At 42.3% G+C, this 13,128-nt stretch overlaps 1 protein-coding gene across 1 annotated transcript in view; it reads left to right on the forward strand.

Moving 5' to 3' along the window:
• The window catches only part of Kiaa1841 (KIAA1841 ortholog), a 61,271-nt gene that overhangs the window by 30,835 nt on the left and 17,308 nt on the right, over nt 1-13,128 (forward strand). Inside the window, exons 12-13 of the mRNA XM_021210765.2 lie at nt 8,131-8,276; nt 9,864-9,963. Of these exons, the coding sequence (XP_021066424.1) occupies nt 8,131-8,276; nt 9,864-9,963 (246 nt within the window). The remainder of the gene's footprint in view (nt 1-8,130; nt 8,277-9,863; nt 9,964-13,128) is intronic.

The raw sequence follows: 13,128 nt of genomic DNA on the forward strand, positions 1-13,128 counted from the left end.
TGGATTTCTGAGTTCGAGGCCAGCCTGGTCCACAAAGTGAGTTCCAGGACAGTCAGGGCTATACAGAGAAACCCTGTTTCGAAACAAACAAACAAACAACAAAAAAAAAAATTGGACTGGAGAGATGGCTCAGTGGTTAAGAGCACTGACTGCTCTTCCGAAGGTTCTTAGTTCAAATCCCAGCAACCACATGGTGGCTCACAACCATCTGTAATGAAATCTGATCTGGTGTGTCTGAAGAAAGCTACAATGAACTTACATATAATAATAAATAAATCTTTTAAAAAAACAAAACAATGAATTCATGAAATTCTTAGTCAAATGGGTGGTTCTGAAAGATATCATCCTAAGTGAGGTAACCCACTCACAAAAGAACACCCATGATATTCACTCTCTGAGAAGTGGATATTAGCCCAGAAGCTCAGAATACCCATGATACAGTTTGCAAAACACATGAAACTCAAGAGGAAGGAAGAACAATGTGTGTATACTTCAATCCTTCTTAGAATGGGGAACAAAATAACCATGGAAGGAGCTACAGAGACAAAGTTCAGAGCAGAGACTGAAGGAATGACATCCAGAAACTGCCCCACTTGGGGATCTATCCCATAAACAACCACCAAACCCAGACACTACTGCAGGTGCCAACAAGCTCCTGCTTGCTGACAGGAGCCTGATATAGCTGTCTCCTGAGAGCCTCTACCAATGCCTGTAGATGCTCATAGTCATCCATTAGATGGAGCACAGGGTCCCCAATGAAGGAGCTAGAGAAAGTACTGAAGGAGCTGAACGTGTTTGCAGCCCCCTAGGAAGAAAAACAACATGAACTAACCAGTACTCCCAGAGCTCCCTGGAACTAAACCACCAATCAAAGAAAACAGACTGAGGGACTCGTGGCTCTAGCTGCATATGTAGCAGAGGATGACCTAGTTAGTCACCAATGGAAGGAGAGGACCTTGATCCTGTGAAGGTTCTATACCCCAGGATAGGGGAATGTCTGGGCCAGGAAATAGGAGTGGGTAGGTTAGGGAGCAGGGGGAGTGGGTAGAGGATGGGGGATTTTCGGAGGGGAAACTAGGAAACGGGGTAACATTTGAAATGTAAATAAAGAAAATATCCAATAAAAAAATGAAAAAAAATTACTTCCTAACAACTACATGAAGGCTCACAACCATCTGTACAGATAGTGTACTCACATACATAAAATAAATCTTAAAAAAAAAAAAAAAAGACTCTTGGAGTTTTCTAACAAGCATTCAGAATTCCCCTTACATGACTCCATTCTTGGACCTTGTTCTGAAAGTATGGATCTCCCAATTCAGGGTGATCACTGAAAAGTCACATGTTCTCTGCATTTACCTTAGTATGCTACAAAGAGAAATTTTGTTGGTCAAAGCTAAAGGCAGCATAGTCCTGAGCCAGCTCCAGCCTGCTCCCCACTTCCATGGTCTCTGCTACCATGTGCTCCGGATCTTTTTGTTTCCTTTCCTTTCCTTTCCTTTCCTTTCCTTTCCTTTCCTTTCCTTTCCTTTCCTTTCCTTTCCTTTCCTTTCCTTTCCTTTCCTTTCTTTTCTTTTCTTTTCCTTTCTCTTCTCTACTTTTCTCCTTTTCCTTTCTTTCCAAGAATTATGTGAGTCAGGCATTTTGACTCACACCTGTAATACTAGCATTCAAGAGGCTAAAGTGGAAAGGTTTCAAAGAGTTCAAGACTAACCTGACCTTCATGGTGAATTTCAGTCTAGCCTGGGCTATAGAACAGGACCCTGCCTTCAGAAGCAAATACATTTTAGGCACAAATTATTGGTAGTGTTTTTGGTCAGTTAGTTGGCTTTGGTACTGGATGTGTTATACTCCACGCTACTCTTCTTTTTTTTTTAAGACTTATTTATGTATGTATAAGCATGTTTTGCCTGCATATATGTCTGTGCACCATGTGTGTCCTAGTACCCATGAAGGTCAAAAGAGGGCATCAGATCTTCTGAAACTGAGTTGTGGATGGTCTTAAACCACCATTCGGCTTCTGGGAACTGAACTTTGATCTTTTTTTCCCCCCCTTGGATATTTTATTTATTTACTTTTCAAATGTTATTCCCTTTCCTGGTTTCCCCTCCAGAAACCCCCTATCCCAGCCTCCCTCTCCCTGCTTCTATGAGGGTGCTTACCCAACTGCCCACCCACTCTTGCCTCCCTACCCTGGCATTCCCCTACACTGGGGCATTGAGCTTTCCCCAGACCAAGGGCCTCTCCCCCTATTGATATCTGACAAGGCCATCCTCTGCTACATATGTAGCTGGAGCCATGAGTCCCTCCATGTATACTCTTTGATTGGTGATTGAGGTCCTGGAAGCTCTGAGGGGTCTGGTTAGTTGATGTTGTTCTTCCTATGGGTTGCAAACCCCTTCAGCTCCTTCAATCCTTTTCTAACTCCTCCATTGGGGACCCATGCTCAGTCCAGTGGTTGGCTGCAAGCATCTGCCTCTGTATTTGCCAGGCCCTGACAACTATATCAGGCTTCTGTCAGCAAGCACTTCTTGACATCCACAATAGTGTCTGGGTTTGGTATCTGTATATGGGATGGGTCCCCAGATGGGGCAGTCTCTGGATGGCCTTTCTTTCAATATCGGCTCCATACTTTGTCTCTGTATTTCCTCCCTTGATTATTTTGTTCCCCTTCTAAGAATGACCGAAGTATCCACACTTTGGTCTTCCTTCTTCTTGAGCTTCATGTGGTCTGTGAATTGTATCTTGAGTATTCTGAGGTTTGGGACTAATATCCACTTATCATTGAGTGCATATCACAGGGTTACCTCACTCAGGATGATATTTACTAATCCCATCCTTTTGCCTGTGAATTTCATGAATTCATTGTTTTTAATAGCTGAGTATTACTTCATTGTGTAAATGTACCACATTTTCTATATCCATTCCTCTGTTGAAGGATATCTGAGTTCTTTCCAGCTTCGCTATTATAAATATGGCTGCTATGAACATAGTGGAGCTGTGTCCTTGTTTTATGTTGGAGCATCCAAGTCTCTGTAGAAAGAAATCAAAGATCTCAGAAGATGGAACGATCTCCCATGCTCATGGATTGGAGGGTTAATATAGTAAAAATGGCCATCTTGCCGAAAGCAATCTACAGTTTCAATCAAAATTCCAACTCAGTTCTTCATTGAGTTAGAAAGAGCAATTTGCAAATTAATTTGGATTTAAAAAAAACAACAACCCAGAATAACAAAAACTATTCTCAACCATAAAAGAACTTCTAGGGGAATCATGATCCCTGACCTCAAGCTATATTATAGAGCAATAGTGATAAGAACTGCATGGTAAGCCGGGTGTGGTGGCGCATGCCTTTAATCCCAGCATTTGGGAGGCAGAGTCAGGTGGATTTCTGAGTTCGAGGCCAGCCTGGTCTACCAAGTGAGTTCCAGGACAGCCAGGGCTACACAGAGAAACCCTGTCTCGGAAAACNANAAAAAAAAAACAAAAAAAAAACAAAAAAAAACCTGCATGGTACAAGTACAGCGACAGGTGGGTAGATCAGTGGAACAGAATTGAAGTCCCAGAAATGAACCCACACACCTATGCTCACTTGATCTTTGACAAAGTAACTAAAACCATCCAGTGGGAAAAAGACAGAATTTTCAACAGATAGTGCTGGTTCAACTGGCAGTCAGTATGTAGAAGAATGCAAATGGACCCATTCTTACCTCCTTTACAAAGCTCAAGTCCAAGTGGATCAAGGACCTCCACATAAAACCAGATACAGTGAATCTAATGGAAGAGAAAGTGGGGAAGAGCCTCGAACACATGGGCACCGTGGAAAATTTCCTAAACAGAACACCAATGGCTTATGCTCTAAGACCCAAGAATCGACAAATGGGACCTCATAAAATCGCAAAGCTTCGGGCTGGAGAGGTGGCTCAGCAGTTAAGAGCACTGACTGCTCTTCCAAGAGTCCTGAGTTCAAGTCCCAGCAACCACATGGTGGCTCACAACCATCTGTAATGAGATCTTGCGCCCTCTTCTGGTGCATCTGAAGACAGCTACAGTGTACTTACATATAATAATAAATAAATCTTTGGGCCAAAGCAAATTGGGGTTGGAGCGAGCAAAGGTCTTGAGTTCAATTCCCAGCAACCACATGATTTCTCACAATCATCTGTACAGCTACCGTGTACTTAAATAAGTAAATCTTTTTTAAAAATTGCAAAGCTTCTGTAAGGCAAAGGACACTGTCAATAAGACAAAACGGCAACCAACAGATTGGGAAAAGATCTCTACCAACCCTACATCAGATAGAGGGCTAGTATCCAATATATACCAAGAACATTAGACTCCAGAGAATAACCAAATAACCCTATTAAAAAATGGGGTACAGGGCTAAACAAAGAATTCTCAACTGAGGAAAAGCAAATGCCTGAGAAGCACCTAAAGAAATGTTCAACACCCTTAATCATCAGGAAAATACAAATCAAAACAACCCTGAGATTAGAAACACCAATTAGAATGGCTAAGTTAAAAAACTCAGGTGATAGCAGATACGGGCAAGGATGTGAAGAAAGGAACACTCCTCCATTGCTGGTAGGAGTGCAAGCTGGTACAACCACTCTGGAAATCAGTCTGGCGGTTCCTTAGAAAATTGGACATAGTACTACCTGAGGACCCAGCTGTACCACTCCTGAACTTGGATCTTTTGCAAGAGAAACAAGTGCTCTTAACAGCTGAGCCATCTCTCCAGCCCTCCTTTAAACCACAGGTTCTCATGTATTTCAGGCTGCCTCCAACTTGCTAGGTAGCCAAGAATGATCTCAAACGTGTGATCTGTTTCCTTCTGTTTCCAGAGTGCTGAGATTATAGGCCTGTGCCAGCACCCTTGGTTTATATAATACTGAGGGAGGAATCCAAGTTTTCTGTGTATGCTAGAAAATCATTCTATCAGCTGAGCTACATCCCCTGTCCAAAAAGGTTTTTTTATTTGTTTTTTGTAGTACTATGACTTGACTTAGAGCCTCACACATGTTAGGCAAGTACTCTATGACTAAACTGTATTCTTACCCCTTACAGTATTCTTTAATTTTCCTTTTCATGCAGTAGCTTACTTGGGTTATCTTTTTGTGTCATTTTATTTGACAGATATCAAAATATATTTAATCATTCTCCTAGGGAAGAACATTTACATTGTTTCCAAATTGGTGCTATTACAGTATCACAGTGAACATCCTAACATAAATCTTGATGTGATATCTGAGTATTACTATATATTGACTCCTTGATCACTAACATTTTTGAAATGTTAGAGGGATGGGGGAGGCACTATTGCCAGGGCACACTTGTCAATTCAGATGACAATTTGGCAGCAGTCAGTTCTCTCTTTCACCATGTGGCTACCAGGAATCAAATTCAAGTTATCAGGCTTTGCAGCAAGTACCTTTACCTGTTTGACACATATATAATCTTACCAGGAAAGTCAGTATTTTTTTTAATGTTTTGAACATTGGAATTTTAAATTTCATGAGAGGATGAAAGGAATCTAATATGCACTAAGATTAAGCCATGCACAGATGTGAGAGTCATCTGGCTGTGAAGTGTCACCTCATTGATCACCATGGTTGATTCAGATGACCTCGTTGACTAAATAAGTTTCCCTTCCTCACTCACAGCTCTATGTCTGTCCTAAAGCTGTACCTCAAGGTGCACAAGTAAACCAGGTATGGTGGGTCACACCTTTAATCCCAGCACTCGGGAGGCAGAGGCAGGCGGATCTCTGAGTTTGAGAGGCCACCCTAGTCTACAGAGCGAATTCCAAGACAGCTAGGTCTGCAGAGAAAGACCTTATCTCAGGGAAAGGAAAGATAAATAGTCATACAGTGGAATACTGTACATTAAAGCAAATATTACAGTTACATGTGGTAACATTGTTTGATTATAAATACATAAAGTTAAAGAAAACAAGGCAAAACTAAACTCTAGTGTCTAGGCATGTACCTACAAGAGGCAAAAGAATAAAGGAAAGAAAGATGTGGCTATCAGAATTGGAATGTGCGACAGAAGGCCATCTTTTGAGAAAAGGGAAGCAGTTACATAAGATGGAATGGGAGCAGGAAGAGTTACAGATGTATTGTTTCATTTTTTAAAATTATTATTACATTTTTGAGGACACACGTGCCACAGAGGGTGTGTGGAGGTCAGAGGACAACTTGCAGGAATGGGTTCTCTCTTTCCACCAGGTGATCCCAGGGATCAAAGTCATCAGGCAGTGACTTGAGTACTCTCCACCTCAGGGTTGTTTCTTGTTAATTATAGACATACGTCTGAGTTTATATATGAACATGTACATGCAGGGACACAGAGGCCAGAGGTGTTGGATCATCTGGAGCTGGAGTTATAGGTGGTTCTGAGCTACCTGATGTGTGTGCTAATAATTGAACTCTAGTCCTCTGTGTGGTGGTTTGAATAGGTGTGGCCCCCATAGATTCAAGTGTGTAAATGCTTGGCTGTCGGGAGTGGTACTGTTAGGAGGTGTGGCCTTGTTGGAGGAAGTGTGTCAGTGTGTCAGCAGGCTTTGAGGTCTCCTACATATGCTCAAGCTCTGCCCAGTGTGGAACACAATTCCTTTTTGCTGCCTGCGGATCAAGATGTAGAGTTCTCTGCTCCTCCAGCACCATGGTCTGCACACTGCCATGCTTCCTGCCATAATAGTGGACTAAACCTCTGAAACTGTTAAGGCAGACCCAGTTAAATGTTGTCATTTATGAGTCGCCATGGTCATGGTATCTCTTCAGAGAAGTGAAATCCTCAGACATTCTGCCAGAACAGTACACATTCCTCAACCACCTAGCCACATAGCTAGACCCTCAATGTTGTTGCTTTTTGTTGTTGTTGTTGTTGTTGTTGTTGTTTTTAAGACAGGGTTATCCCATATAGTTCTGACTTTCCTGGAACTGGCTCTGTTCACCAGGCTAACCTCAAACTCACAGAAGTCCACCTGCCTCTGTCTGGCCAATGTTGTTTCTTAATGTGGATGGTGATCATCTCAGGTATTTATTCAGATGTATACTTATGTTTCCACTTCTTTTCTGTATTTTTTTTCTTTAAGGAAAAAAGTATAAGATATGTTGACTAAAAAGAGATAAATATGATCTATAATGTTTTTATTCTTAAGAATTTAATATAGGTATATAATATGATCATATCAATCTTTACTTCTCCCCCCCAGCTCTTCTCATATGCCCTCAACATGTTCCCCTCCTAAGTTCATGGATTTTTTTTCTTCCTTTTTTGGACAAATGTCTCAATTCAGTTGGTATTCCCCATACATGCATGAGTGTATGGCCACCCAGTGGAGCATGGGACTCCTACCAGCGGCCACATTCTTCAAGATGAGTGATTCTCTGTCCCCTAGGAATTATCAATCGCTAGTAGCTCTTCAGTAAGGGGCAGAGCCTGAGATCATCTACCCTGTCTGTGCCACAATTTAGATTGGCTTACTCTCACAAAGTGTCTTTGTCAGTGTTCTTCTCCTGTGAACAGACACCATGACCAAGGCAACTCTTATAAAGGAAAGCATTTAATTGAGCTTGCTTACAGTTTCAGAGGTTTAGTCCATTGTCATCATAGCAGGAACATGGTGCTGGAGAAGGAGCTGCGTGTTCTACATCTGGATCTGTAGGCAGCAGTGTGTGTGGTGGGGGTCAGGGGGACAGACTGACTGACTGACTGGCTGACTGACTGACTGACTGGGCCTGGCTTTGGCTTTTGAAACCTCAAAGCTCACCCTTAGTAACACACTTTCTTTAACAAGGCCATACCTCCTAATCCTTCCCAAGTAGTGCCATTTCCTACTAAGCATTCAAACATATGAACCTATGGAGGCCATTCTTATTCAACCACTAAACACAATGTGAGTTCCTGAATGCTGTATTCATGCCATGCCCAGAAAACAGCACCTCACAGTACTACTTCTCCCTGTCTTACATTTCCCCCTCCTTTTCTATACTGTTCCCTGAGCTTTGGTGTGTATATGTGACATATTAATATGGGTGTCCCATTTATAAGTGACCACTGCATCTCTTTAAAGATTGTTTTTATAATGAACCTACCTCTAACAGTGTCTCTTATGTCTGACAGGGCTGTAAAGTGAGGGATCACATGGTTCTTCTTCATGATCAAGGAGAAAATGATGATTTGCTTTCTTGTCCAGCTGCTAAGATACTGGATGATCTGCACAAGCACAAAGACGTCATTGTTGTACCTTTTTTAAAGGATGCGGTTAGGTGAGGAGAAAGAACACTAGTTTTTCAGCTTTATTCAGTGGTTTCCATTTCATGATCCACTGTCTCCAAGTGTTTTCTCATATCAATATTGACAGTCCTCAGATAGTTACGATTTCAGAGCGCTGAACTGGGGATATAGCTTGATGGTACAACAGCTGTTTATCATGTACAAGGACCTGATTTGAAACCAGCATTAATTAGGGTCTCTGTTTCTGTGATGAAACAACTTAACCAAAAACAAATTGGGGAGGAAAGGATTTATTTATTTGGCTCACATTTCTACATTGTAGTCCATCACTGAAGAAAGCCAGGGCAGGGACTCGAGAAGGGCAGGAGCCTGCAGGCAGGAGCCGGTGCACAGGCTATAGAAGAGTGCTGCTTACTGGCTCATCCATCACGGCTTGCTCAGCCTGCTTTCTTACAGAGCACAGGACCACCAGCCCAGGGATGGCTGTACACACAATGGGCTGGGCCCTCCACCATTAATCACTAACTAAGAAAATGTCCTCAGGGCTTGGCTGCAGCAGATCTTATGAAGGCATTTTTTTTTTTAATTGAGGGTCCCTCCTCTCAGATGACTTTAGCTTGTGTTAAGTTGGCATAAAAGTATCAGCACAAAGGGTGAGGGTGGGAGGGAAAGAAAGTTTCACTGAAATCATGATACTTTACACCCAAAACAAACAGATTTATCTGACAGATAAAATATAAAAATACAGGAAGTCCAAGGTGTGGAAAAAGTTAACAAAAAGAACATAGAATCTAAAAATTTTGAGATCTTAAACCCAATTTTTGAAAATATTGAGTTCTTCCCCCACTTTTCTTAACTCCCCCTACCACTACCACCCCAACCTGGCCTCACACCATCATCCTGGGGATTAGACCTTAGGCCTCAAGCATGCTGAACAAGCCTTCCAGAGTCAAGAACTTGTTAAATACTTGACTGACACAAATGGGGAAGACTTGCAGCTGGATCGTTGCTCTGTAACTTAGAACTCTTAAATTCAGTCGTCTTGCGATCACTTTTGTGGTTTTGTACCTGTAACAAGCTAGAGGACTCTATAAAGACTCTAAAGAGGCTTCAAAGAGCGAGAGCAGTACAGCAGCCTTTTCCTACTTACTACCTGGCAGATAGGGATTGTCTAATGTGGGAGATCTGCCAGGGCAAGTAATTACTAAACATACTAAAGGTGTAAATATTGCCAGCCATAGGAAGAGATGAGAGCAATATAAGAGGCGAGGCAACTAATCTCAGTTTGGGGCCAGCCTGGTCTACAGAGTGAGTTCCAGGACGACCAGGGCTTCACAGACCCTTTCTCAAAACAAAACAAAACAAAACAAAACAAAAACCAAACAACAACAACAAAACAAGCTATAGGAAATATTTGCAGTAGCAAAGTAGTCCACAAGTGTTTAAGTGCACTGTTTGTGCAGTGCCTAGGGAAGTCAGAAAGGCTGTCGCATTTCCCTGAGTGACAAGTGGCTATGAGGCATAGGGTTTCCTCCACAAGAGTAGCAAGTGCTCTAGGCCCTCCTATAAATTGTTAAGAAATTGAATGTGTCTCTGTAAAAATGTCTTTTTCACTTAAGTGATCCTGGGGTTGGCTCCTGTGATGAAAAAGGCCTGGAATATGAAATTTTACTGGAACCAAATACGCCGTGGGGCTCCAAAACTGGGGAGCTCAATGCAGTGAGTAACTTTTCAATTTAATGTATATATGAAACTATTGGTAACATTTTATCTTTGACAGACACCTAATATGTTTAAATTGAAATTGAACTGATTATCCAGTCATACTACAATATTATGCTGAATGAATAAAATGGTGAAGAGTGATAAGTAATATAACATATTATTTCAATGAATTAATAACTGACAAAGATAAACAGCCCAAGTTTATATATATATATAATATATTATATATATATATAATATATAATATATATTATATATATATATAATATATAATATATAATATATATATATATATATATATATATAAACTTGGGCTGGCGAAATGGCTCAGCCATTCATTAAGAGCACTGACTTCTAAAGGTCCTGAGTTCAAATCCCAGAAACCACATGGTGACTCACAACCATCCGTAATGAGATCTACCCTTCAGGCTTTCTATTATAGACAAATAATGAATTGAGAAATGAAGAAAATGTAAGTCCATATTTTGTTCCCTTTTTGTTCTATAATATTTTGGTATGAAGTGTGTTTCATTTTTCTTTTTATTTTAGATTTATTTTTTTTCTTTTCTTTTTTTCTTTTTTTTTTGATTTATTTTATTTTTTTAATTTGATTTTTAATTTATTTTTTACACTCCATATTCCATTCCTGCCCACCCCCATCCACCCTCTGACCTCTCCACATCCCACAACTCCTCCCTACACCTTGTCTCCACATGGATGCCCCCACTTCCACCTGACCTGACCTCTAAACTCCCTGGGGCCCTAGTCTCTTAGGGTTAGGTGCATCATCTCTGAATGAACACAGACCTGGCCGTCTGATACTGTATATGTGTTGGGGGCCTCATATCAGCTGGTGTATGCTGCCTGTTTGGTGGTCCAGTGAGAGATCTCAGAGGTCCAGATTAATTGAGACTGCTGATCCTCCTACAGGATCACCCTTCTCCTCAGCTTCTTTCAGCCTTCCCTAATTCAACAACAGGGGTCAGCTGCTTCTGTCCATTGGTTAGGTGCAAATATCTGCATCTGACTCTTTCAGCTGCTTGTTGGATCTTCCAGAGTGTGGTCATGCTAGGTCCCTTTTTGTGAGTGCTCCATAGCCTCAGTAATAGTGTCAGGCCTTGGGACCTCCCCTTGAGCTGGATCCCACTTTGGGCCTGTGGCTAGACCTTCTTTTCTTCAGGCTCCTCTCCATTTCCATCCCTGTAATTCTTTCAGACAGGAACATTATGGGTCAGAGATGTGACTGTGGTATGGGAAGCTCATCCCTCGCTTGATGTCCTGTCTTCCTGTTGGAGGTGGGCTGGGGGCAGGGTGGAAGAACTGATCTAGAATTGGGTAAGGGAAATGTGAAGCCCTGAGGGCCAGCAGAAAGAATTGAAACAGGCAACCTAAGGAAATAGGAGGTTGAGGGGACCCTCCAGAATGCACCAGAGAAATGGGAGGTCAGAGACTCCCAGAACTCAAAGGACCTTAGATGAAAGGCCCGACAGTAGGGAGAGGGAACTTATAGAGCGTTTCATTTTTCAAAAGCTTCAAAATTGAAAACAGTTAAGGGTGACCAGAATAGGTTTGATTCCTTTTGACTGAGTTGCTTTTTGTTAGCACTGCCTTTGATGGAGGAGGTAGGATTTACATGAGAAAGTGAAGAACTCTGACAGCTACACAAATACTAGATGATGAGTAGTAATTTAGGAATCACATATGTACTATATAATTTATAATAAATACAAACATGAAGGTGTTACAGAAATAGAGGATACAAGTGAGGAAGAGGAGCCATGGTGGAGGAAGGAGGAGGAGAGAGAAGATAGGAGACAGTGAGAGAGAGAGAGAGAGAGAGAGAGAGAGAGAGAGAGAGAAGGGATGGAAAGCAAGGAAAGGAGAGGAGGAGAGGGAGGTAGGAAAGAAGAAAAGACAAAGTCTCACCCGCTGCCTTACACCTAATGGAAGAGCACGGGGAGTGAGAGGAGTGAACCAATGGAGAGAGAAGAGGAAGGGAAAGCCTGGGGAGAGAGAGGGAGAGAGGAGAGAGGAGACACAGATAGAAGAGAGAACAAAGGAGGAGAAAGAGCAGGAGGGAGGGAGGCACAGTGGTCATTTTGTGCACTGCTGGAAGCACAGAAACAGCTTCCCAGTCATATCCATTGAAGGACAGGATTGCCCTCAGGTGATGTACAACCTTAACACTTAACATGGCAGAGAGGGAATCAAAGAGAGAGATGGAGGGGAAGAGAAGGGGAAGAGTGAGAAACAGGAAAGAGAAAGAGGAAAAAGGGGAGAAAGAACAGGGAGATGTAGGAAGGCAAGAGGAGAGTAAGGATAGATTGGGGGGGGGGCACCTAGAAGGGGACAAGCAGGTCCTCCATTTTATACACAACTGTCAGAGCACAGAGCCCACTAGAGGACCCTGCTGGTCCCAGAACAGGAGAGGGGAAGGGGAGAGGTGACCTAAAGATGAGAGTGGAGTGGAGAGATACCTTGAAGAGAGAGTATAAGGAAAGATGGAGTGTGAGAAAGGTGGGAGACAGGAGAGAGACGAAAGGAGAGAGAGCAGAGAGTAGAGGAGAGATGGAGAGGGAAAATGGAGAGGAGAGAGAACAGAGGAAAGCATGGTAAGAAAGACAGGTGCAAGAGGATGGAGACAGAACAGAGACGGGGGGGGGGACAAGCAGAGAGAGAGTAAACAAAGATGAGAGGTGAGGTACAGAGGAGACAGCGGGAAAAGAAGAAGAGAAAGCATAAAGAGAACAGAGTGATGAGACGGGAGACACAGAAGAAAGAGAGGAGGCGGGGCAAGAAGAAAAGAGAGGAGACCACCGATAAAGGGGTCAGTGAAGAGATAGAATGGGGACAGAAGACAGGGCAAAGGGCGAGATTTCACACACTAATGTAAGAGCACACAGACCAGGTCCCGATGAGAGGTGCAGGAAAAGCAGAATGTCTCAGGAAGACAGCTGCTCAGCCTTCAATACAGCTGTGCCATTTCCAGCTTCATGACCAACACCCATGTAGTACATTTATTATATGCATTTATACTCATACACATATGGATAATTTGAAGCCTAGGTTCTACATATACAATAAAACATATAATATTTGTCTTTGTAAGCTTGATTTATTTCACTTACCATAGTGATTTCCAGTTGCATTTACTCTCCT

This window comes from Mus pahari, chromosome 13, assembly GCF_900095145.1.
Source record: "Mus pahari chromosome 13, PAHARI_EIJ_v1.1, whole genome shotgun sequence".
In the NCBI taxonomy this organism is placed as follows: domain Eukaryota; kingdom Metazoa; phylum Chordata; class Mammalia; order Rodentia; family Muridae; genus Mus; species Mus pahari.